This window comes from Pygoscelis adeliae, unplaced genomic scaffold (assembly GCF_000699105.1).
Source record: "Pygoscelis adeliae isolate BGI_AS28 unplaced genomic scaffold, ASM69910v1 Scaffold31, whole genome shotgun sequence".
In the NCBI taxonomy this organism is placed as follows: domain Eukaryota; kingdom Metazoa; phylum Chordata; class Aves; order Sphenisciformes; family Spheniscidae; genus Pygoscelis; species Pygoscelis adeliae.
The window spans coordinates 4743086-4770220 of NW_008824233.1; the positions used below are offsets into that span (position 1 = coordinate 4743086).

The following is a 27135-nucleotide window of genomic DNA, read 5'->3' on the forward strand; positions in this document are numbered from 1 at the left end:
AGGAGGTGATCCTTGACTATTACCCAGCTTTCTTGGGCTCCTCTTCCCTCCGGGGCTTTGTCCCATGGCACTCTACCAAGCAGATCCCTGAAGAGGCCAAAGTCTGCTCTCCTGAAGTCCAGGGTAGTGAGATTGCTGTGTGTCCTCCTCGGTGCCCTAAGGATCTTGAACTCCACCATTTCATGGTCACTGCAGCCCAGGCTGCGCTTGAGCTTCACATTCCCCAGCAGCCCCTCCTTGTTGGTGAGAACACGGTCCAGCATAGCACCTCTCCTCGTTGGCTCCTCTACCACTTGGAGAAGGAAGTTGTTATTGACATAGAATGCAGTCAGTCAGGAATTTTTTATAGGAAACTATCCAAATTTAAAAATCATGTGGATAAAACCAGATGAGAGATCCCATCTTGCATCACTCTTTGGGAGAAGGATTTCTTTTGCACTGTCAACACTTGTGTGAGTATGTGTGTCTGTGCACGTGCACCAACCTAAATGTGGCTCAACATGTCATTGCTTGAACAAGGTTAGACTCTGTCTAGTGATTTTTTAATTTTTTTTTTTACTTTTGTTGCCTTATGTTCCCAAATTTAGGTCTGTTCGCTCCCAGCTTCTTTAGGCTAGTAGGTGAGGGAGGATATTGAGGTTTCTAATATCTGATGCAGTACAGAAAAATCTTTTTTTTTCTTGTCAGATAGTCCTTGCACAAGCGCAGATCTGTCGCAACAGTTCCCTTGTTTTTTCAAGTACAAGTTCTGTTAAACCAACTTTGGGAACAACTACTACTTTGTACCTAACTATGAAAAAACCTCAGATTTGACACACTCAGAAATTTGGAAAATCTGGGTTCCTGCATGGTCTCATTCACAAGTCACCCACTGAACTGAATGAGAGTAGGGCTAGCTTCTAAGCTTCTAATTATGTTTGTTTAACTGCTTATTTCACCTTTTGTCTCAAAATATACTCGGTTCACCAGTTTTTTAAGAGTTAGTATGGAAGTCTGTAGTGAAAAATTGAGTAAGAGGAAAATAAAACACAATCAACGTATCCAGACAGGATGAATATTTGTGGTGCAATCTTGTAAAAAGAACTACTTCTTTTTCTTGTTTTGCATATGCACTTTCTTTTGTGTTCCCGATAAATAAGTTAATTTAAGGTCATCCACGTTTCAAATCAAACTTGGTGTGCACTAGAAATCCAAAGCGTAATGCAAGCTAGTTGCATTTTAACTTTAGCTCCGTATTTATTTTAAAACTCACCAGTTGTGTGAGGCTCAGCACATTCTGTCTGCATTTAAATGCATTTAGAAAGATTGGCCGCTTTATTGTGAGAAAGGCCTTGTTTACTTGAGTGAAAAAGTTAATGCTCTGTAATAACACATACAACTTCTAGTCCTGGGACTCATTCACTGAGTGTTTGACTGGAGAAGTGAAATCCGCTTTGTTGCAAAGCAACACATTTCAGTGAAGCAAAAATTCCATTTCTGTTAAATCGCTTTCCAATTTTCAGGATAATGATGTGTTTAATTTACCACAAAACATGGTAAACTGCCTGCAGTATGAGTTTCGATTAGTCATTTAGATTCATTTTATTTAAGTTTAATCCCTTTTTTTCATTTTAGTGAAATGTATCTGTAGTTTTTTTGCTTAAGTTTATTGTTAGTTTTCTAGCACTTAATTTTGATATTTTAATGCTGGCAAAAACTTTTGAGTTCCTGGTTTCTGAAAGAAATGATAGTTTTACTATCTGCTGTGCTAACCATGGCACAGACAGGACCCAGAAACCATTAAAGCTTCAAACAATATGTGGATAACGTGCTGAACACATTCTCCTATTTCTAATTTTTACTGTGAGCCATACAGTACCACACAGCCGAGATAATTTCCAATAGCATCATCTTTTCCTGAGTTTTCTTGAAGAATGTAAATGGCTTTGCAAGTTTCCTTCAGTTGTTTTCTTTTACTGCTCCAGTCCACTAAGTACTCTGATCATTCCTCACTCGTGCTGGTGTCCAGCTATGGTGTGGAGAGCTGAACATACGCTGGAGCAGACGGTGCCATCTGTTTGGGGATTACAGGGAGCCAAGACAGTTTACTTTCCCCGTTCCCCAGGGCGAGGGTGGCTGAAGGTAGCAGGTGGTGCTCCCTTCTTCTAAGGGTGCATGAGTAGGCCAAGGCGAAAGTGAAAGCAGTCTTTAGGTGCATCCCGTTTGGATGACTTCATGGCTTGTAAGCATTAGCACAAATGAGGGGAATGAGTGACTTATGGCGAGTTCTCCCAGAAATGCGTATTGTCCTCTCTTTGCTGGTTAATCCTGCATTTGGGAAATAGAAATTGTCAGGTTAAATGATATTTCTCCCCCCTGTCACCTTCCTGCATTTAGTTTCCTTTCTTCTACTTGCATTGGTGCATGTAGCCAATATTTTTCATCCCCCTTCTCCTGGATGGGATGAGCAAAAGGTCGAGACGGCTCGCTGTAACTTCTAAGCTGACACATTTCCAATATCATCATATTTTGGGGGCAAACAAGCGTTGGTGAATGGGGTGGAAGACCAGCTTGCAGGTCTTTGCCAGTCCCGCCTTGCTGGGAGAAGAGATGTCCTGCCCCCGTGCTGCCGCCTGCCCGCCCCGCGGTCCCCCACGGCTGTTTCTTCACGTCACCTCCTCAAACGTCCCATGCGGAGAGGGGAGCCGCAGCCCAGCGCCGGCCAAGCCCGAGGTGGCCCCTTGTACCCGCCCCCTGTAACTCGTCCTCTACCGCGGGCCTCCTAGGAGCAGGCTCCCAAGGTCTGCTCCTTCTCTTCGTCCCCAGACACATGTTTACTTGCAGATGTAAGCAAAAAGCTTAAATTTTTGGAAGAACATCCGTGGGAAGCAATTTTCTTCCTGAACTCAGCGTTACTATTTTGACACTATCCCAGGTTAATCTTTATTTCAGCAATGACGTGTGGCCATTTGTGGGACTGTCTGCTTAATGTATATGTACAGCTGTCACCTAGAAAATAAACTGTTCGGTTCATAGAAACAGACCGCAGCACACAGAGATGGGAAATTCAAAATAATAATAATAATAACAACAACAATAATAATAATATATTAATGTCATCGCCTTTTAAATATTAAAAATTTGATATTCACTGAACAGTCAATCTGATCTCTCCCATTTAGTTCACATAGTTAACTTTATGTTCCTCGGTTATTTAACATTTGACGGTTCTTTCATTCCTCTGCCTTTCTAGAAAACTTTTTTCAACATGGATAGCCTAAGCCTCTGTGAGATATGGTATTTTGGGATTTGAAAAAAACCCTGGTAGTAGTATAGCACTAGAGAAAGCTCTAAACAAGAGGTGTCTGACAAAGAAATAGCTGCTGCTTCTGCTGAAAAATAGTTCATATTATTATGAAAAATTGGTAGAAATTTTAGTGCAAGTTCACTAAGGGAAAAGTGTATGTTTCTTTGTGGCTCTAGCCCTTGGGGCTGTTTGTAGGAGTACTCAGGGGCTTGTGTGGCTGTGTGCAGCAATTTAATATAGGTTGTAACATGTCTGGTTTATTAAAACCAGTTTGGGGGCTTCTTGAGTGTTTGGCTAATATTGCAGAATATACATAAAATTTACTACACTTATTTATGCAAAGTATTAAGTGCAGTTTGAAGCAAAAAGGGATGATGCTCCAGCATAATAAGAATAACTGACTTGGGGAAGATTTGCTATCGAAGCAAAACTAAGAAATCTGGGAACTCAGCCTGACCATGGAAACTACTTCTCTCACCACAAATATGACATGTACATTTTATGAAACCTAGTTATTACCAGGGGCCAAATTCTGTGGTCCTTATGCAAGCACAACTTTCACTGAAAGTTCACTGAGGACGGTAGAATTTGGCCCCAAGCTATTTCTTTTCCATAGAAAATTACTTCATTTGTAATTTCCTCTTCTTATATTTCTCAGTAACTGCAGAAATGTGAGCTAGTCGTTTAATTTCAAGTGAATAAAAAGCTTTGAGGACTCTCTGTGAAATCACAACTTTATCTTTCAGTGTAATAGAATAAAGGAGTAAATTTGTGGACGTGATGTTTTACTTAAGGAAAAAAACATATTTGGATAACTACATAGACAGGAAACCAGTGTAAATACGTGAGTTTTTCCATCTGAGTAAAATGAGAAAGATTTTGGGTTTTGAACTGAAGAGCAGTGACTTGGGATGTTACGCACAGCTGAATTAATATTGGACTTCTGGGATGTTTCTGCGAGCACAGCGCAGCCACAAGCTAGCACTGAATGAGATCTGGGTTACTTACATTACCCTAGCTAATTTTATTAGTATGGTGCTCAACCTTGGCTGGTATATTCACTTCTCTGAGCCTAATATAAATATGTCAATACTGCGCTGTACAGTGCCTTCTAGGTGCATCCAATGGGGAAGTGGAATCGGAGAATAACGGCACAGAATATATAGGGGGCTGAGGCGAGGGCTTGGGTTTGACCCTCGGAGCGTTTGTTTGGTACCCTGCAAATTCAGATTCCTCAGAGACAAAAGGGGACCGGGGCTGGTTGGAGTCAAATGGCCGAATCAAATTCTGAGCAGGAGAATATCCATAGCCCATAAGCAGCCATTACATAGCCCATAAGCATCCTTTTTGACCATTTCCACTACGTGACCAAAGATTTAACAGCCATGCAGGAGAAAGAACAAACCCCTTGTAGCGTTTTGCTCTTCGCGTATGCCCGTGCGGTGCTTTGCCAGCAGACGTGAACATGTTCTTCCCGTTCTCCTCTCTTCGCCAGTCCCGTGAGCGTAGCTAGCGCGGCACCGAGCCCGAGCTTGGTGCTCCCAGCCGGGAGCAGGGCCAGCCTGCAGAGCTACGCTGGAGCTAGTCCCATCGCCCCAGCATTGGGTTACCTCTAAAGGCGCCATTTGGAAGAGCTGCCGCTGCAGTTCATTTTCGTGAATAAACCGACAGCGTGAATTTTCCGGCATCGGCTCTTCGTGTTAGCAAATACATTTAAAACAATGAGTTTCAGGTTTTAGCTGCGAGTTAGCTTTCTTTTCAGACAGAATTGCATTACTGATGCTCTTTGAATGTGACTTACCCAAGAATAATTTCTGAATTATGTATAAATTGTTTAATCACCTGTGAAACTTAACAACTTTCAACTTTTCATTTCATTAGCTGTGAGATGAATGTTGATTAAATGTGTTTGGAAGGCCGGAGCTTGGTTACACATGCAGCAAACACCACTGAGGACTCTATTTCATTTAATGCAGTAATAATAAACACTCCACGGGCACTATTTCAGCAATCAAGAACGCTTTTGCAGTCTTTTCTATCTATAAGTGTTTGGCTAAATGACAAAATGGGGGGGAGGGTAAAAAATGAGTCAGACTTATTGCCTTCATGTAACCTTCCTAGCTGAAAGTATATTAATTGGCAAAATGAATTACCTCAGACTAGAACAGAGAAAGGCCTCCATTGTGCGTGGCCGTGGCGTGAAACCTATACTCTTTGGCTTGCACGGTCTTTCCTCGGCGTCATGATCCATCCCGTCCGATCAGCAGGCTTCGAAGTCAGCCTTGCAAGATTTATAGCGCCTTTCAATTGGAAGCTCTTTTGTTCGGTTCGTTTGTGCATTAAGCCAAGTTACTTTGAAGTATTTTGCGGTGAAGAACCTCCTTCCCGTGCAGAAGCTGCTCCCAGCTTCTTCCCGCGATGCAGCGTGGTGATGCTTCAGCCTGCAGGGGTTACCACGTGGGAAAACGGGTCATTATTTCTTCTTTTATAGAAGAGCTCAGTGCCTGGAGTCCCTTGCCAGGACTACATGAGACCGAAGAGCAGAGCCTACCTCCTTCCCAGCCCTAAGGTTGAGGTCCAGCAATAACCTCGGGTAGCAGCGACCCGATCATCTGCTGGGGTGGAAGGACTAGGGAGGTCACACGGGGGCTGCCTGGGTTTCATCAAATGACAGCTCTCTGTAATATGCTTGCCTTGCGGCAAGGACTCGAACCAGTCTCTGGCCCAAAGCATTTCATTATCGTCGCTTTTTTCCCAGTCCAGCAAATGGTGAATTGTTTTATCTGAGATTGAAGGGGAAAGCAATGCAATGTTGGGTAAAACAGGCATGGTCATCATCTGTCTTTTGAGTAAAAGGGGCCATAATTCATGTGTTTTATGCTCCACTATCACCCTTTCATTCTCCTTTTTGTTCTGTATTCAAAGAAAGGAATGATCCCACTTTTTTCAGGGACCCTCAGTGAAGAATTTGGTTAGCAGAAGATATCTTGCTGATTCTTGGCTGAAAGAGACTTAAGAGCCTCTTAAGAGGCTTAAGAGAATAAATACCGAGAGATTGCACATGAATAAACATGCTATTTCTCACTCATTCGTGCTCATCAGAGTTAAGCATTAGAATAACAGGGAGGATGAAAGCCATAGGTTAAATAAGTTCAGTCTGACTTCCCGTAAGCCAATATCTCATCCGAGCGAGCATTATTTGCTGCTATAGATGGTTGCTTCTACAGAGAAATTGAGTCTGAACGGGGCTGGAGACTGTGCAACCTTTTCACCCGCTCAGAGAAGGTCTCCTCAGGTCAGGGGTGTGACCGGCGGTGGAAAAGCCGCATGGAAAGTTGGGGTTTGCCACTGTTCCCACTCTATTTGTTTTGCGGATAAATAAATTGAGGGCTGGAGTTTTCACGGCTGTCAGTGTGCCACCTTTGAACGTCTTCTCTTAGAGAAATAGGAAAGTCAACCACATGTTCAAATTGGTCCTAATTGTTACAGGAAGGCTTCTGAGCGGTTCCAAGACCATCTTTTTCCGCTGAGCTTGTATTACAAAATATTTCTAGAATTAAATCGAGCAAGAAAAATAACAACTTTTTTTCTTCCTTTCACAACTTGTACTTTATGTCGAGATGCCTTTGAAACAAATCTGACCCTGTCCTGTATGTTGAACTGGCTTTCCTGCTCTGTGAACTGTGACATGCTCAAGCGCTAGGCTTTAAATTGGGGATGGCAGACCTTGGATTAGCATGGTGGTATTTGTAACCTCTAGCATTTTCTATCCTGCTTTCCCACAGGGTCTCCTGCCCTCACTGGCACTGGAACCATTGCTGTCACGGTGGATGATGTCAATGACAATGTCCCCACATTCGCCTTTAACGTGTATTCTGCCACTGTTCCGGAGGATGCACCTACGGGGACAGATATTTTGCTCGTAAACTCCTCAGATGCTGACGCTTCTACAAATGCTGTTATTAGGTAGGTCGTTTATTGTTGCTGTATGTAATACTGCCTCATACCTTGCCTGAAGATTTTTTTTTTCCTCAGTGTCCATCACCAACATGCCATAAAGCTGTAAGACACCAAAGGACAGCCGTATACGTGTAGCTAAATTATTTCGGCCAATCTGACTTTTTTTCTGTTGTTTATAGGCTTCTAGAATTATACGAAGGACAAGTAGACTTGCAGTGTTATTTTAGTTTTTTACTAAGTGAAAAGCAAACGAGCTTAACTTGCACCTGAGTGTAATTGTTAACGGGCTAGATATATATTTCTCAATAAGTGTAGAGGTAGATGAATTAAAAAAACAAAAACCAAAGAAACCCTGAAACTCCAAATAACATCCTAAATGGATTAAGCACTTCAGCTTGCAGTCTTTATATATACATTCTCTGCATAAAGAAATACGATATAGGCTGTGAACAATCATCGTTACTGACTGCCGTCAGCTTGTGTAGCCGTTGGAAATGCTTTTGCCTTCTATTTAGCATCGCTTTTAGAATTGAGGCCTTGTAATGAAGGATATAGTTAATAGATATAATACAAATCTTTTAAAATTTATTCCTGAAGAAGCTAGAAACCATTGTTCTTGGAGGCTGGCAGACTTCTTAAATATTAATCGAAGGAGCTTTCAGGAAAGGCTTGGTGGGGAAGAGGAAGATGTACTTTTCAAATGTCATTAACAGATTTGCTACAAAAGCTGACTTTGGGGCAGAGATAAATAATATTTTTTTTTTTCACTTATGTTCATATGAAACCACTCACCTTAAAAAAAGTATAGAATGTATTTTGCAGCTCTAGTCATCTTTAAACTTTTAATTTTTAATCTAGGCAAATACGGAAATCAGTATCCCTTTTTTGCATAAAAATGTCCAAACTAGTGGACAGTGTTAATTTTGTGATAGCATACATATGTTTGGGGAAGGCTTCAGTATCTTATTTTGAGCCTTAAATGGCCTTTCAAACCTAACTGTAGTTTAGATGACTGCTTATGCAGACTTGGGTGCATTTATAATAAACCAGCGAGCAGGTACAGTATCACCCAACGTGCTAATACACGTTACGGGAGACACGGCGGACCGCTGAACGGTCATCGGAAACCACTGCCTGCCGTGCCGCTGCACTCACCTCTGTTCATGCAGTAAGCAATTGTCACTGAAAGCCAACACGTTCCTTGGGCAAATGTATTGTCAGTTAACGTCTTCGGTTTAGAATGAAAATTACACAAGGCGAGGTGTAAAGTTTATCCCATTCGGAAAAGCGGTTAAAAATTAGAATTTGGTATTTTCGCTTTAAATGCCAAGTGGTTTGCAGAGCTCAGTTGATGCAACGTAACTGGGCGCTGGGCTGAACGCTGGCCATTCTCAGTTTCACAGACAAGAGTAATGAAGATGCCGGGTGGCAGTGACAAGCTGAAGTCCACTGAGGACTGATTTATTGCTAATGGAATACAAAGCAGATTCGCATTAGTTATCAATCGGAAGGACATGTAGGTAATCTCATCCCATTTAGCTCTGTTTCCAAACTTACAAAAGAGGATATAAAAGTAGCTTCTTTATTTACTTTTGTTAGTTCACCTCAGTTCATTCTTCAAAGTGCATAAGAATATCACTGTGGTTGTCATTTTTTTAAAAAAAGGAAGTAAAATAAAACAGATCTATGTTATGGCAAAGCAAGTGTATATAAAATAGTGTAATATTTTCTTTCCAACTAGCTACAAGCCAAAAATAGAAGCTTTATGTTTTGGCATCTTTAAATATTTGAAAAGCATCCAAAATTACCATTTATTAAATTGCAAAACAATGAAGCTTTTAATTCTATTCACTCTCACTCTAAGACACTATTTCTGGCAAGCTCCTTTAGAAAAAAGAATTCTATACAAAGCATGAAAGATTGTAATGATTGCATCCCATAATGAGAAATTATCAGGGCACTCTCGGATTTCTTTAGTGTGGTTGAATTGCTTTAATATGTCTGCCCTTAGTCTTTTTCATTCATTCAGTACCTCAGTAGAATAGTTGATAAAAATATATTTTTCCTTTGTAAGCAGCTATTTAAAAATTGTTTTCAGGTTTTGTTTTACACTTTTTAGACTCAGGAACATACTTTGTTTTTCTTGGACAGAATTTGTCCAGATTCAGCATTTAGAGCAATGCAAATCTTAAAATATGACTGGTATTACAAAACCGGCAAAAGCCGGAGGGGCCAGAACACATAAGGTCGTCTTGTCAGAGGTGTTGAGCACTCTGAACTCCTTTTCAGTCTTGTTAGAGCCTGTTTCAAAATCAAATCTTTGGTTTCCAAAGATGGTATGTAAAATACTCTGCTAAAATGTTCATGTAAAGTCAAAAAATGGACTGTGTTATGCAAGAAGTAGATAATCTTCTGCAAAACTGTTACACGTCCATATACGCCAACTCTTTTTCTCTTGCTTCTGGTGATAACCTGTGAAGTCATTAAAGGAGGCTGATGAGGTTGTTAATGGCAACGCACACTTGAGCAGTCTTGTTAAAGATAGTATAGATAAGAGGGGTCAGCACAAACTAGTCGAAAGGCCAGATTTTAAGCGCTTCAGTAAAATTCCTTTTATGCTAGTTGGCCCCATTAAGGGTTTGGGGTTTTTTTTTTCGGCTTGGGTTTGGAATTTTTTTGTAACTGTGCTGAGACCCACTTACATTGTCCAATTGGTTTGCATGCAGTTGTACTCAGATATAACTCAGAGTATCCTATGGTAAATGTAATTTGCCTTTATTATCTTTTTTTTTTTAAAGGTAATTTAAAAGTTTTAAATTTTTAATTTAAAAATTTAATTTAATTAAAAAAAAACCAACGGGTTTTCATAGCATCTTTCCAATGCTAAAGCTTGAGCAGTTCTATATATGTGGAGATACAGAAAAGAAAGTTCCTGTCTTCTGCGACGCCTCACACAGGGTTAAAACATTGCAAATCACAGCTGAAATTTGCCCATGCTGCTAGTATTTAGGGAGATTTAAGTGGTGCTTTAGGCTTTGTGCACATTATTTCCACCCTAGATGCACATCGCTATGGCTGGAGAATAATTACATATGGCCATCATATTATATCATAATTAAGCGATTAAAGTACGCTCATGGTATTCTGTAGAGATTAATGACTGAACAGTAGAAGTTGCCACAGCTAATTACACAGGCTGGCTGTCAATCCTCTAGGTAAAGCTTCTGGCCTGTGTTGTTATTTCTGTCATAAACTGTTCTGATTTTAAACAGGTGAAGATAGGAATGTTACTTCCTTTCATAAAAGCCATTTTCTTTTGAATCTTTTATTGAATTGTATATCTCAAAAAAGCTGCTATTGTGCTGTACCAGGCTTCTCTGAAGAAGCAATTCTAATCACAGCTGTGTTGTTTTTTGTCAGGGTTATAATATTGAATATGGGAATCGTTCATTTTAGCCAGTTTTTGTTTCCTTTGTTTTGTGGAAAACCCATTATCTGAATTAATAAAAAATGTAATATTAACCGATTACCTTTAAAAATACAGCCCCGTGCTCCGCATATCTTTGAGATTCCTTCTGTACAAAGACAAGCTGGGTAAGCATTCAAAGAGAAGGGACAAATTCACTGTGCTAGTAAGCCAGAGGTAGCCCGTGCAACGCACTGCGGTAAGCACACAGTCAGTTCTTCTTAAATCACGTTTTTGCACACACACACGGAGATGCGTGCACGTACATATACACCAACCAGGGGTCAAATTCTGGTCCCAATTAGTCTCTATTAACGTAGCTCTGTGGTTACTAATTTGCTATGAATTACTATGAATTACTATGAATTAATATTGAAATCTTGAATAGCAAAACTTAGCTCAGTATCAGGAAACAATATGAATTATAAATCCTCACATTATTTTGTAAAATTGTCATCCTTTTATTTCAGAAAATAGTAATTTTTCTAATTATATTCTGCGGATTCAGTTAAGAGGTACGTCAGCCTTTTGGAATAACACTTAATGCATTAGCCCAGGGAAATCAGTACTAAAGGATGCCTCCAGTAGGCAATTTTGAGAGTATGTCCGACTGTATCTCCAAAGGTACAAAGGCTCAGTCTGCTCCTCATTTATTAGAAATTTATCTGTGTTAAGCAACTACGCTTGGAAATCCCCAGAAATGTCATTTATGACAGGTCTCGAAATATGGAAGAGAAAAAAAGCGAAGACAGATGGACAGTGTGAAGACAGAAAATCCGTGTGTTGATTCCCATCAGCATAGTGGTCTGAAGAGTACAGAAAATTGTTATTATCTTAAGGCAGCCAGGCCGCCTTATGAAATACTAATCGAATTTTTCTTCCTTGTTTTTTTCTTTCAAACAGCTATAGGCTTACCGGTGGCAATTCGCAATTCACCATCAACCCATCAACCGGACAAATCATCACCAGTGCTCTCCTCGATCGAGAGGCGAGGGAGAACTACACTTTGGTGGTGGTGGCGAGCGACGGCGGCTTCCCCAGGGCGCTCTCCAGTTCCACCAGTGTGCTCGTCTCCGTCACCGATGTGAATGACAACCCGCCCAAATTTCAACACCATCCCTACGTCACCCACGTCCCATCGCCTGCCAGTTCAGGTAACCTGATCAGTGGCAGTGCTTGGGATACTTCAGATTGCATAAACAACTTAGTGAAATGCAAAGCTGTGCCACAAGAAATGCTTCTGAGATGTTTCTCTGCAGCTATTTTCCAGGTTTTGTTATCTTTGTGTTGTGTGGGAATGAATAATGGCAAGGCTCAATATATCACCCGCAATTTAGCAGGTTTTTTTAGTTTGTTCCTTCCATCCAAATTCAATTAATTTCCTGCAGTTATGTAAAAAAGACATAGTGTAAATGAGCACCCACTCAAACAAGTGATTAAATTGTTTTGCCAGGGTTAGAAAGGCAATGGCCTCTTTTTTCCTCTGAAATTCTCCTCTTGCATGTAGATGTTCTGTTTCTACCCTGAGCAATTCTTAAAGAGGAGTTTCTCAACCTCTTCCAAAAAGGCCATATCTATATCAGATGTTAGTTGTGTTACCTTTCCTTGAGCCAAGTGATGAAGTAAAATAAAATAAAAGTAAAGCCGAGCAGCAACCTTCCTTTTTGTGGAACCTACACCCAAATTAAAGTGACTTCACTCAGTTCAGTTCTGATTCAGCTTATGTTTAAACGAGCCTGATAAATAAATACATTAGAAATGGGTAAGTCCAAAATACTAGTATTTTCTATTTGCAGAATTGGCATTGCAAGGGGAAAGAAAGAAGAATATGGGTATTTGCATGAGGCTGGAGAGAATTTACTGAAAGATTCTGCTATTTTGAGGTTTTTTTGTCCAAGATTTAAAATGGACTAATACTGGGACCTCTACTATCTCAAAACAGTAAAAGGATTTTATAATATGATCACTGTATTACCACAGATTCACCAAACTGCAGTCGGAGTGGTTGGCTGTGGAAGTCGGCGACGCTGTATGTTTTCACATGCATACGCATACATGGTTATGTGATGCCTACAGGGAGGATTCCAAGTCAAATGGTTTACAAAACAAATAGTCCTTTAAAAGAACAAAAAAAGGGCTTATTTCCATGTCTTGGGTTTTCTTTCTAAATTTTAAACAATTGCAAATGCTTCTCCTTTTTATGGAAGAATGAATTTGTTTACATTTCTTCCCTGTTTCCAGAACAGCATTATGAAATTATTTTATTATTGCATTGGTGAATCTTTGTGTATTCTGACTAGGGCACAATGCCTTTGTGTGGGTTTTTTTGGGGTGTTTCTTTAAATGTGTTTATGAGGAGTACCCGTAGGTTTGACTGATGTTTTCTGGCAATATCTTTTTGGATGCTTTTTGTATGAAACCCGTTACACTAGAAACAGAAGCCTAAACTATGTTTACTCTGTTTTTAACTTAGCAAAAACCTAGGGATGCGTGCACTTTTTTATTTGCAACTTCCTCAGTTGATAGTTCATTTTCATTTAAAAGGAAACGTTAATACCTTTTCACATTATTTTGAAAGGCTGTTGACAATGATGTTACTAGCAGGCATGGCGTCCATTAAAAAAAAACCAAACCAAAACAACAACTTTATTGCAGTCCAATGTAGCGTCTGAAATAGCTTTTTCAAAAAAAAAAGAACAAACCCTCATAACTTGGTCAAGACTTTTGCTTTTATTCAAATCACAGAATGTCGAGTGTACATTCTGAAAGATAAAGCTTAATTTCCGTGTTATTTTTTAATCAATTTTAAAAGGGGGAACTAGTAAAAATAATAATTAATAATATAATTTGCTTAACTGAAGCAAAAATCTTAATATTTTCCTGTCCCATTTCTCACACGGATTTGAATACTGTTCTTCTGTAAATATTCCTCCGCCTGGAGTACAAATCATTGCACATGACAAATAGTGACATGAAGTATAGTTTTAAGGGGACGCTGTCAAAGTCATTCCTGCCTGTAAATGATTTTGCCTTAAGAGGTTGAAAACAACATGATTTTTATACAGGAGTGGGTATTTTCTAAATTTCGGTACCAGTCAGACATCAACAGAGTGTTCTACAAATTGGTTGGACGGTGTCAAATTTGAAAGACGTGCCGTGCATTAGACCTGTAAACTCCAGTGCAAAAGAACACCCTGGATTCTCCTTGCAGATAGGCAAATATAGAGGTTAATGCAAATGGTGCCCCTATAGTCAAGCTCATTGTGAAGAATAAATTTGAAAGACCTGAAATATAATATATTCATGTTCTTGCACTAGTGTGCAATAGTTTCGTATTTCTATGTAACTTTACCCCTATCTCAGAGGACCAGCACGCTTTTACAAATGCAGTCCCATTAGTTACTGTCCTCAGAATACTCTTACAAAATCAGAAGCAAGAGGCTACCCGGGACAAAGGAGCAGCATCTGGGGAATAGGAAGAAAAGGGGCTGCAAGGGAAGGTGGGCGTGTAGAGTAAATGTCCGTGCGTGCTGCCTGTTCACTTACGTAACCTTAATAGTCGTCAAATTCCAGGGGGTTTTTAACATGGATAAATAAACTATGACTAATTAAAAAAAAAACCAACCAAAACCAAAATAACATTCAATCTTATTAGATTTATGGCTTTCATAATGTGAATGTTCTAGAAATGGGATGGTAGACTTCCAAAAAGTTGCACGTTCATTTTCCAGTGCAGATGTATGTGCAGCCACTGACATCCATTCAAACCCACATTTTTTGGCTGCGTGCATGTCTTGCAGGCTCACAAACTCACCTACCCTTTGTTGAACTTACCATCTTGTGAAACAAGCAGTTCATGTTCAGAGCAGTGTAAGGAAGAGCATTACTGCTCCAGGATGAATACCGGGATGGGGGACCCTCTTGAGCGCTTCCGAGTGAAAAGCTGGCATCGCGTTTCCCATGATCGGTGCATCTGAAGATGCCCTGACTTTGTTCTGTATTTCAGGCTCGTTCGTGTTTGCTGTGACCGTCACCGATGCGGATGCTGGCTCCAACGCCGAGCTCCATTATTCCCTTGTGGGGAAAAACTCCGAGAAATTCCACATCGATCCAGCAAGGGGGGCGATCCTGGCTGCAAACCCGCTGGCGGGAGAGTCCGAAGTCACCATTTCTGTTCACGTGAGGGACGGCGGCCGGTACCCCAAGACAGACTCTACAACCGTCACCGTGAGGTTTGTGAACAGAGCAGAATTTCCTCGCGTTCAGGCGGATCAGGAGACCTTCACGTTTCCTGAAAACCAAGCGGTTGGCACGCTTGTCACCACCGTCTCTGGGTCTTCAGCCAGAGGAGGCTCCTTGTCTTACTACATCGCCAGTGGTAACCTGGGCAGCACCTTCCTGGTCGACCAGGTGACGGGACAGCTTTCTGTCGGGAGGGCTTTAGATTTCGAAGCCATACAGAAATATGTGGTTTGGATCGAGGCCAGGGATACGGGCTTTCCTCCCTTTTCCTCATATAAGAAACTGGAAGTAACGGTGATAGACGTCAATGATAACGCGCCGGAGTTTGAGCAAGATCCCTTCATTGCAGAAATAGTGGAGAACCTGTCCCCGCGGAAGATACTGACGGTGGCTGCTGTCGACAGGGACAGTGGTCTAAACGGACAGCTAAATTATGAAATAATTGAGGGCAATACGGAAAATAGTTTCAGTATCAATAGAGCCACTGGTGAGATCAGAAGTGTGAGGCCCTTGGACAGGGAGAAATTGTCTCAATACACACTCACCGTAAAAGCTTCAGATAAAGGCAACCCGCTCCAGAGCACGACTGTCAAGGTTATCATTAATATTTTAGATGAAAATGACAATGCTCCGAGGTTTTCCCAGATATTCAGTGCTTCCGTGCCTGAAAATGCACCTCTGGGTTTTACGGTAACCCGAGTCACAACGTCAGATGAAGACATTGGGGTGAACGCGGTCAGCAGGTACTCCATAAGGGATACGAGTCTCCCATTTACCATAAATCCAAGCACCGGGGACATCACCATCAGCAGACCACTAAACAGGGAGGACACAGACCGCTACAGAATCAGGGTCTCTGCGCATGACTCCGGGTGGACGGTGAGCACGGATGTCACCATATTTGTCACAGATGTCAATGACAACGCCCCACGATTTTCAAAGCCATCCTATTATCTGGAGTGTCCTGAGCTTCCTGGGATTGGGTTGAAGGTCACCCAGGTTTCAGCCACCGATCCCGATGAAGGGTCAAACGGCCAAGTCTTCTACTTCATAAAATCCCAGTCCGAGTTCTTCCGAATTAATGCAACCACGGGGGAAATTTTCAACAAGCAGTATTTAAGGTACCAAAACTCCAGCGGTTCAAGCAATGTCAACATTAATAGGCACAGCTTCATCGTTACTTCTTCAGACCGAGGCAGTCCTCCGTTAATGAGCGAGACAACCGTTACCATTAACATAGTAGACAGCAACGACAACACACCGCTGTTCCTCGCTCATAAATATTTCACTCCTGTTACTAAGAACGTGAGGGTTGGCACAAACTTAATTAAAGTTACTGCAGTGGATGACAAAGACTTTGGCTTGAATTCTGAAGTGGAGTACTTTATCTCTGATGAAAGCAAAACTAATAAATTCAGACTGGACAGGAGTACAGGCTGGATTTCTGTGTCATCTTCACTAATGGCTGATTTGAATAAAAACTTTCTGTTTAAAGTGAAAGCAAAGGATAAAGGTAATCCTCCACTCTCATCCGAGGTAGCTGTTGAAATAGTAGTAACAGAGGAAAATTACCATACACCTGAGTTTTCTCAAAGCCGTATGAGCGTTACTATCCCAGAGAGTCACTCTGTTGGAACAGTGGTCAGGACGGTTTCAGCCCGAGACAGAGATGCCGCTATGAACGGGTTAATCAGATATAATATTTCCTCTGGAAATGAGGCTGGCGTCTTTGCTATTAATACAACTACTGGTACACTGACACTAGCAAAACCACTTGATTTTGAGTTACGCCAGAAGCATGAGCTAGTTGTCACTGCCACGGATGGAGGATGGGTGTCCAGAACAGGCTACTGCAGTGTCACTGTTAATGTCATTGACGTGAATGATAATTCTCCAGCATTCAGCCCTGAGGACTACTTTCCCAACGTGTTAGAAAATGCCCCCAGTGGGACAACTGTCATTCGATTAAATGCCACTGATGCCGACTCTGGACCTAACGCTGTGATTGCGTATGCTATTCAGTCCTCAGATAGTGACCTCTTTGTCATTGACCCCAATACAGGAACAATCACCACCCAGGGATTTTTAGATTATGAAACGAAGCAAAGTTACCATTTAACGGTAAAGGCTTTTAATGTTCCAGATGAAGAGAGGTGCAGCTTTGCTAGTGTCAACATCCAGTTAGAAGGGACAAATGAATATGTGCCCCGTTTTGTGTCCAAGCTTTATTATTTCGAGGTGTCTGAGGCAGCCTCCAAAGGTACTGTTGTAGGTGAAGTTTTTGCAAGTGATCGTGATATGGGAACTGATGGAGAAGTCCACTACCTTATCTTTGGCAACAGCAGAAAGAAAGGCTTCCAGATAGATGAGAAAAGTGGCCAGATCTACGTTTCAGGACCTCTCGACAGAGAAAAAGAAGAACGAATCTCTTTGAAAGTCCTCGCAAAAAATTTTGGGAGCATTCGTGGTGCAGATATAGATGAAGTAACTGTTAATATCACTGTACTGGATGCCAACGATCCTCCTGTTTTTACCTTAGGAACCTACAATATACGAATCAGTGAAGGTGTTCCTCCAGGCACCCATGTCACGTTCGTGAGTGCCTTTGATTCAGATTCTGTCCCTAGTTGGAGCAGGTTTTCCTATTTCATTGGGTCTGGCAACGACAACAGCGCCTTTTCCATCAACCCGCAGACAGGACAGGTGACGGTCACTGCAGAGCTGGATCGAGAAACATTGCCTGTGTACAACCTGTCTGTGCTGGCCGTCGATTCGGGAACGCCGTCTGCTACAGGAAGTGCCTCTTTACTGGTAACTTTGGAAGATATCAACGACAACGGCCCTACCTTGTCCACCAGCCAAGGAGAAGTCATGGAGAATAACCGTGCAGGAACTCTTGTGATGACGCTTCAATCATCAGATCCTGATCTCCCCCCGAACCAAGGTCCCTTTACATATTACTTGCTCAGTACTGGCCCCGCAACCAGCTACTTCAGCCTTAGCACTGCTGGCGTGCTGACAACGACGAGAGAGATTGACAGGGAGCAAATCAGCGATTTCTACCTGTCAGTGATTACGAGAGACTCTGGCATTCCTCAGATGTCTTCCACAGGAACTGTGCAGATCAAGGTAATAGACCAAAACGACAACCCGTCTCAGCCCAGAACGGTAGAAATCTTTGTTCACTATTATGGCAACCTCTTCCCAGGTGGAATTTTGGGCAACGTAAAGCCGCAGGATCCAGACGTGCTAGACAGCTTCCAGTGCTCCCTCACCTCAGGAGTCACCAGCCTCTTCAGCATTCCTGGGGGTACCTGCGAGCTGCACTCTCAGGCGAGGTCCACAGATGGCACGTTTGACCTGGCCGTCCTCAGCAACGACGGGTTGCACGGTGCCGTCACGAGCAGCATCCGGATTTTCTTCGCGGGCTTCGGCAACGCCACCATTGACAACAGCATCCTCCTCCGCCTGAGCGCCCACAGCGTGCGGGATTTCCTCACGAATCACTATCTCCACTTCTTACGCATCGCCAGCTCCCAGCTGACGGGGCTGGGCACCGCTGTCCAGCTCTACGGGCTGTACGAGGAGAGCAACCACACCTTCCTGATGGCGGCCGTCAAACGCGGCAACAACCAGTACGTGAATCCCAGCGGTGTGGCCACCTTCTTCGAGAGCATCAAAGATGTCCTCTTCCGCCAGAGCGGGGTGCGGATCGAGGCTGTGGACCACGACTGGTGCCTGCAGAGCCCCTGCCAGAACGGAGGGAGCTGCCTGAGGAGGTTGGCGGTGAGCCCGGCTCTGAAGAGCCACGAGAGCATCCCCGTCATCATTGTGGCCAATGAGCCCCTCCGGCCCTTCGTGTGCAGGTGCATGCCGGGGTATGATGGGAGCCTGTGCGAGACGGACATCGACGAATGCCTCCCTTCCCCCTGCCACAACGACGGGACTTGCCACAACTTGGTGGGGGGCTTCTCGTGCAGTTGCCCGGAGGGCTTCACTGGCATGGCCTGCGAGAGGGATGTCAACGAGTGCCTTTCCAACCCGTGCAAAAATGGTGCCGCCTGCCAGAACTTCCCGGGAAGCTTCAACTGCATTTGTAAAACTGGGTATACAGGTATGCTTTTATTTCTCTATATCTTACAGTCAGAAGGGATGGAAAGAGGGCGGAAATGTGCCTTTTTAGCACAAGATTGTCTGAATATGAGCATTCCCAATAGGTGGAGAGGTCATGCAAAATGAGGTATTTGTAGTTATGAAAACTCAGAAGACCAGGTGCCCACACTATTATTTTATTTTAGCTCTGTCCTCAGGCAAATCTCACTTACCTGATTTGCATTAGAACAGAAAGATTTTTACAAGAGCTATTTTAATCTATTAAATATGTAGAAACCATTTCCAATGCTTAAGTATGATTTTTCTGTTCTTGTTTTTGTTATGCATATTGTGGTAGCATTTCAAGTCTGCTAGGAGAGCGCCAAGCAAGAAAATCGGCCTCTGCCCCAAATTGCTTACAGTCATACGAGACAGAAAACAGATGAAGGGTATGGGGAAAAAAAGAATTCAGGCAAAATAATCAACCATGTCTGTTCCGTATTTTGTCCCTTTGTCATTCATTTTTTTCATTAACAACAGAAATGTCTGCAGCGTTCCTACCTCTTCTCAGTATTTTTTTTCTCTAATATTTATTACACATTCAAATATAGCAGCATTTTATCCCTAGAAAAGCAGGCTGATGTTTGTTTCTGTCATGAGTATGATATTTAAGGAAGGTCCGAACAATTTTAACCATTGCTTACGGTCACTTTTTACAGACATCATAAAAAAAATCTAACCGGAGAAGATTTAGGTAAGGCTTTCACTACCTTTTCTAAGGAGTATTTCTGTATCGCAGATGCCCCAGGGCAGCACAGCCGTGCTCATTACGGTGTGGGTATTCGGGCTTGCCACCACTGCCACCAAAACTCATTTGTAACCAGTGGAGTGATCAGGGGTTGATTGTTCTTTTGGTTTTTTTCTTAAACCAGATTAGTACAGGAGATGCAATACACTTTATTGCAAAGGAGAAGGTTAATCAATTAAAAAATAAAGGTTTAACTACTTCATTTAAAGCACAGCTACAGCAGTGGGTACGTATTCAGTGTGAAAGGTCTGTTGATATAAAGGACACTGATGTGATCTTTTGTGCGAACCTCACAAATGTACCACTGAGCCTCGGGTCAGGAGCAATTATTGTTAATTGACAAGCAGTTCTAATTAAGTTCCCAATCCAGGATTTTATTTCATGTTGTGTTACTACGTCAGATTATTTTGCCAGGAGCATGGCAAAATAATTCTAGGGCACCTATCCCATGCAACTCTTTAGGTCATTAGCACCAGAGATTACATGGCCATATGTTTGCTGTTGCAACGAAGCAAAACACTTCATTACCTCCAGCAGCATACCATAGTATATGCCTCTAGCCTATAATTTGAAACATTAAAGAAATGTCCAGCTGATTTTTTCTGGTATTAAAGCTCATATCTTAATGTTCAACCCTTATGTCAGCTAAAAATAAAGGTCTACATGTGACAAGCTCAAAAAAAGAAGGTTTTAACTAAGAAAATGTGATGAGAGACTCTTACAGTTTGAAGTGTTGGATTTCTTTCACGCCATGAATTAAATGTGGCATCTGATACGAGCTTTCTTAAACTCCTTGTCAACACAAATAACTTTAAAATAGACTACCACCGAGGCAGACGTTTCTATTTGGGAGTCAGATCTTTTTAAATTGGTTGGCCATTGCAGAATCAAGAATTATTTAAATGTCTGGAGATTAATTGATCAAGACAGAAAACAAATGGCACCAAAGTATGTAATTAAAAACCAAAATATCTTTGGAGTTGAATATCAGCAGAGCTTATCCGATAAGATCACACTTAATATTCAGTATATTTAGACATTTTATGTCTGCAAAAGCATATTTGAAATTCTGCAAATTTAATATTCAATAGGTTCTGCAAACAAATGTCAGAATTCAGATTGTTTGAGAATGCTTGACATAGAGGCTATTATGTCATTATTATGCTGCCAACAGAAAGAGAACACAGCTGCTTGGGAGTTTAATCCTGGTTCATATATGATTAAAGATAGCTATAGTGAATGTAAAAGTAAAGCCTGAAACTGTTTCTTTATGAATATAAACCTTGAGTGCCTCAGCAAAAAAAAAAAAAAAAGGAGACATCCAAAATAGTGGATTTCTAATACAGTTTACTATATACATAGCTTTGCTCCTTCTCTTGGAATGAAAATACAGTCTCATAATTGAATTTGCATGCTCGGTAAAAAAAATAATATTTACACGGTACTGCATACAAGTAGAAATTAGTATTTTCTGAGACAGGCTCTCTGTTCACTGTAAATTAGAGTACATGAGGTGTAGACCTTTATAATGGCCTACCTGAAAACTGAGAGTCTTACTTTTCCTTGATTTATTATGTTTTGTCAGCTGCATTTCACTTCATCATACTGCAAAGGTAATGTAGTTCTTTTCACTGAATAGGATTATAAAGACTGATTACCTCAGAGCAACATCATTAGGATTTAAACAATCTGTTATAATTACATCGCTTAATGATGATCAGGTTTTGTTTTTAATATAATCACTTTCTGGAGGGAATATACGTTGTGATTTACAGTAGTTGTCTGCCCTTCCTTTGAACCCTTCATTTCCTGTTTTCCAGGACTCATTAAGATGAAGGAATGTACAGGGCAGCACGTGCTCATTACGGTGTGGGTATTCGGGCTTGCCACCACTGCCACCAAAACTCATTTGTAACCAGTGGAGTGATCAGGGGTTGATTGTTCTTTTGGTTTTTTTCTTAAACCAGATTAGTACAGGAGATGCAATACACTTTATTGCAAAGGAGAAGGTTAATCAATTAAAAAATAAAGGTTTAACTACTTCATTTAAAGCACAGCTACAGCAGTGGGTACGTATTCAGTGTGAAAGGTCTGTTGATATAAAGGACACTGATGTGGTCTTTTGTGCGAACCTCACAAATGTACCACTGAGCCTCGGGTCAGGAGCAATTATTGTTAATTGACAAGCAGTTCTAATTAAGTTCCCAATCCAGGATTTTATTTCATGTTGTGTTACTACGTCAGATTATTTTGCCAGGAGCATGGCAAAATAATTCTAGGGCACCTATCCCATGCAACTCTTTAGGTCATTAGCACCAGAGATTACATGGCCATATGTTTGCTGTTGCAACGAAGCAAAACACTTCATTACCTCCAGCAGCATACCATAGTATATGCCTCTAGCCTATAATTTGAAACATTAAAGAAATGTCCAGCTGATTTTTTCTGGTATTAAAGCTCATATCTTAATGTTCAACCCTTATGTCAGCTAAAAATAAAGGTCTACATGTGACAAGCTCAAAAAAAGAAGGTTTTAACTAAGAAAATGTGATGAGAGACTCTTACAGTTTGAAGTGTTGGATTTCTTTCACGCCATGAATTAAATGTGGCATCTGATACGAGCTTTCTTAAACTCCTTGTCAACACAAATAACTTTAAAATAGACTACCACCGAGGCAGACGTTTCTATTTGGGAGTCAGATCTTTTTAAATTGGTTGGCCATTGCAGAATCAAGAATTATTTAAATGTCTGGAGATTAATTGATCAAGACAGAAAACAAATGGCACCAAAGTATGTAATTAAAAACCAAAATATCTTTGGAGTTGAATATCAGCAGAGCTTATCCGATAAGATCACACTTAATATTCAGTATATTTAGACATTTTATGTCTGCAAAAGCATATTTGAAATTCTGCAAATTTAATATTCAATAGGTTCTGCAAACAAATGTCAGAATTCAGATTGTTTGAGAATGCTTGACATAGAGGCTATTATGTCATTATTATGCTGCCAACAGAAAGAGAACACAGCTGCTTGGGAGTTTAATCCTGGTTCATATATGATTAAAGATAGCTATAGTGAATGTAAAAGTAAAGCCTGAAACTGTTTCTTTATGAATATAAACCTTGAGTGCCTCAGCAAAAAAAAAAAAAAAAGGAGACATCCAAAATAGTGGATTTCTAATACAGTTTACTATATACATAGCTTTGCTCCTTCTCTTGGAATGAAAATACAGTCTCATAATTGAATTTGCATGCTCGGTAAAAAAAATAATATTTACACGGTACTGCATACAAGTAGAAATTAGTATTTTCTGAGACAGGCTCTCTGTTCACTGTAAATTAGAGTACATGAGGTGTAGACCTTTATAATGGCCTACCTGAAAACTGAGAGTCTTACTTTTCCTTGATTTATTATGTTTTGTCAGCTGCATTTCACTTCATCATACTGCAAAGGTAATGTAGTTCTTTTCACTGAATAGGATTATAAAGACTGATTACCTCAGAGCAACATCATTAGGATTTAAACGATCTGTTATAATTACATCGCTTAATGATGATCAGGTTTTGTTTTTAATATAATCACTTTCTGGAGGGAATATACGTTGTGATTTACAGTAGTTGTCTGCCCTTCCTTTGAACCCTTCATTTCCTGTTTTCCAGGACTCATTAAGATGAAGGAATGTAGGTTTGTGAAATTGTTTCAAATGCAAGATTAAAATATTAGAACGACCACTTTAAAAGATGGACACAGAGAACCACAAAAACTAAAACTCTCAAATCAGGTGAAATCTAACCCAAGAGCATTCAGCTGGTATCTGTTCCTGTTACATTTTTCAATTAAAAAAAAAAAAATTCTCAGAAAGTTAGATTTTTGCATAAGCCCCTGCATGTGATATCATCAGCTTGAGGTGATGAATGATAAATGCTGAATGCTGTCTGTTATCAATTATCCAGCGTTATCCTAATTTTCATGGTCTTCAGAAAAAGACCTTTCTGACACAAAAATGAATACCCCAAGTCTTTCAACATTTCAGCTGAGAAGAGATCTATAAACTCAACTAACTGCAGCGTTCACCTGAACTGGAGTGTTACTGGGGTGGCTCTGGTCTGGAGTCTCCCTGGTTCCCAAAACATTGGCTGAGACGTTTCCTTCCCCTCGCTGGATTTGATACCCTGAAACACTAATCAAACATCTATGATTAGCCTAATTCTTTATGCTGTCCAAATAAAATTATTCCCCAGCTGAGAAGTGCATAGTAGTCCGAATGTGTGAAAACGCTTCTTGAAAATTGACTCGCGTAAGCCGTGAAAACACATACGTCTCATATTTTTTCAAGGCATATAGGTGGGATAAAGGTCTGTCAGAGCATTACTCTTAAATTCATGTTGTAAAACTTAAATCAGCAGACTGTTGTGGAAAACGACCTCTGAAAACCAAAACTACTCTAGTTTTGTGAGGTTAAGAACATTGGCATTATCTTTCTGGAAGGCGGTAAAACTGAGCGCTTGGGTTCAGGTGAGGATGCTTTTATGCATAGTGGCAAACAGTTTCTTATCCTCTTCACTCCAGTAAGGTTCCTTGAATGATTTGTTTTATCTGTGCAAGAGAGAATTTCAAAATAGCTACTATTTGTGTAAATTCTCTACTCACGAAAAACAGTCCTCTCTAAAACTCCTTTTTTCTTTTTTTTCTCGCCACAAAAAATTGTATCTAAATATAAGCATATATATAAAATCTCTTAGGCAGAACGGCAAAAACAACGGGTTTGCAAGCTATGTTTTGTTTTTCCAAATCTAAATCTTTAGTACACACCTTATCGTGCCTGAAACCCATGAAACCGGTAGGCCATCAGGGTGGACTTGAAGAAATACTCTTTTACTAAGGTACTGGAAAGCTAGCATTAGCACGCTGCAAGGGAGATAACTGAAAGCGGTAGGGCAACCTGCTGCCACCTTGGATGGCTCTACTTGCTAGAAGGATAAGGTGTTAAAAATCAAAGTTTAGTAGAAGTTGCAGGACTAAGTACAATGTAACTGGTAGCACAGCAACTTCTCTGGAGGAATCCCCAGGGTGAGGAAAAGACAAACAAGAGAAAAACCCTGCTGGGTAAAGCCCTGAGCAACCTGCTCTAACTTTGAAGGTTGCCTGGCTTTGAAGGGGGGTTGGACATCATGACCCCCAAGGTCCCTCCAGCCGAACTTTTTCCATTATTTCTGGAGTATATGTCCTCGTTCAGAGGTCTAGAAAGATCCACTTCTGCCCATCAAGTCTGGGCAATAACAACAGAGGGAAAAAGCAGGAGCACAGGAGGAACATGGTTTAGATGAAAAGAGAAGAGTAAGAAGGTGCAGTTTGAACACTGGTGGACCATCCAAAAACCAGGAGTTGATAGAAACTCTCCGGATCTCGGCAGAGTAACCAATGCAGGCTGCCAATAGTAGCTTGAAATACGGAGACCTTTCCGTAGAGGATGGACAAGGAATGCGCAAGTTTCTGTCTCAGAGGAGTCTAAGGAGGGACTGACCTAAAATCTGAAGGAGGCAGGAAATTTGGATGAATTGATGAAGTTCAGGCTTCTGCAGAACAGAGGGAATGAGGCCTTGTAGCAGCAACTGCGTTCAGAAGCAGCTGATGAAAGGTAATTGGTAGGTGAGGTTGCCTGGAGGGATACACATAGGAGAAGAAATTCAGGAGAGTTGGAATCTTTTAGAAGAAAGAAAAAGTATAACTAAAAATTGTCTTAAAGCAGGAAAATAAGATGGATGTCTTTAAGAGTTTTAGGTGATCGTACCAGGATTTTTTTTTTTAATTGAAAACGAGTTATATACTAAATAAAAATGAGTTTCTGTTCTTTTGGTAGTTACATGATGTTATATTATACTGTTTACCTACTTATTTATTTACTTATCAGTTTCTAGTTTATAACTCTCATCGTCTGTTTACCAGCTTTTTCCAATTATCTTGCTTTATCAAAGTAATTTATTTTAAATCCTTATACAGAACAACCGTGGTGATAAACTAGAGTAGTGTTCCTAAGTTATACTTTTGTCCTGCCGATATCTGGCTGAAGGACTCGTGCTTTCTAGGGTAAGCATGCTTGACATGCATTTAAAGAGGAAAAATAAGCTTCATAGACATCTTTTGTTGGATCATTTTTCCAAATGTAAATATATGCATTTTTCCCAGGTCTTTATCACTTCAGTGAATGGCAAAGAATAGCTGAAATTTATTCTTCATTTTAAATAAATATTAGTTTTAATAGCTCTGATGAATTGTTAAATCAGAGTATTTGTCTTCTCCTGTGTCAAAACAGTTGGAATAAATGCAAACACACTTTTATTAGTTTCATGAATTATTCAAACAATTGTTAAATATGAAGAAGATGTTGTTATTCGGTGGATAAAATATGTGCAACTAAAATAAACATCCATATTCTGTTGCTGACTCAGCAAATATGCCCGCTTTTTAGCTGAGAAAAAGAAGGGTGTTTAGTTAGATTGAATTGCAAAAACCTGAATAAGCCTTATTAGCTACGCTTGATTTTTGTGAAAACTAAGAAACATCACTGAGCTGTTTTAAGCATCTCTGCCTGACTCTTGCTCTGCGTTCTCCTCGGTAAGTCAAAGATCTGTACTATGTAGCATAATTTTAAAATAAAGAAAACATAAAAAGTTTTAGCTCATCCTTCAGTCGTGCCCATTAGAGAATAAAATATAAATAAATACCCCCAAAGCATAATTAGATTCAGACACTGGAGATGTTTCCTGGATTTATGGTGAATCTACAAGTTACGTATTAACCACAGGAATCCTCCAGCGCTCTGTTTCCATCCTGCTTGCAGTCGCACATGGAGGGCTGCTGCTTACATGGAAGAACTGCCTGCAAACTTCTTCAGGTTAAACAGAAAAGTAGAGAGGGGAAAAAAAAGAGGTTTTCTTAATTAGGTGGCTGAAGTTGTGAAATTCTGAAAAAGCTAGCAGAGTTAGTGTAGCACAGTCCTGATTTTCTACAGTTTTAGGGACCAGCAACCCCTAAGGACTGCATATTGTGCATTGCTGTCACGTGAGATGTAAGAATTACAAGATATATGTGACCTATAAGAATGGACACCCTCTATGCAAGCTCATGTCGTACTTTTAACTTAAATGTATATTATATTTATACGGTGTGAGGAATAAAATAATTCATTATCGGTGCGATAAGAAGCATTAAGGCAGTCGTAGCCTTTGCTCTGTGTATATATCCTGGCCTAGATGAAGTTCAAGGAGAGGTCTGGA

At 40.7% G+C, this 27135-nt stretch overlaps 1 protein-coding gene across 1 annotated transcript in view; it reads left to right on the forward strand.

The window, feature by feature from the left end:
- Positions 1-27135, forward strand: part of FAT4 (FAT atypical cadherin 4) — a 161550-nt gene that overhangs the window by 111631 nt on the left and 22784 nt on the right. The window contains 3 exon segments of the mRNA XM_009334958.1: positions 7072-7252; positions 11616-11866; positions 14719-19068. Coding sequence (XP_009333233.1) covers positions 7072-7252; positions 11616-11866; positions 14719-19068 — 4782 coding nt within the window.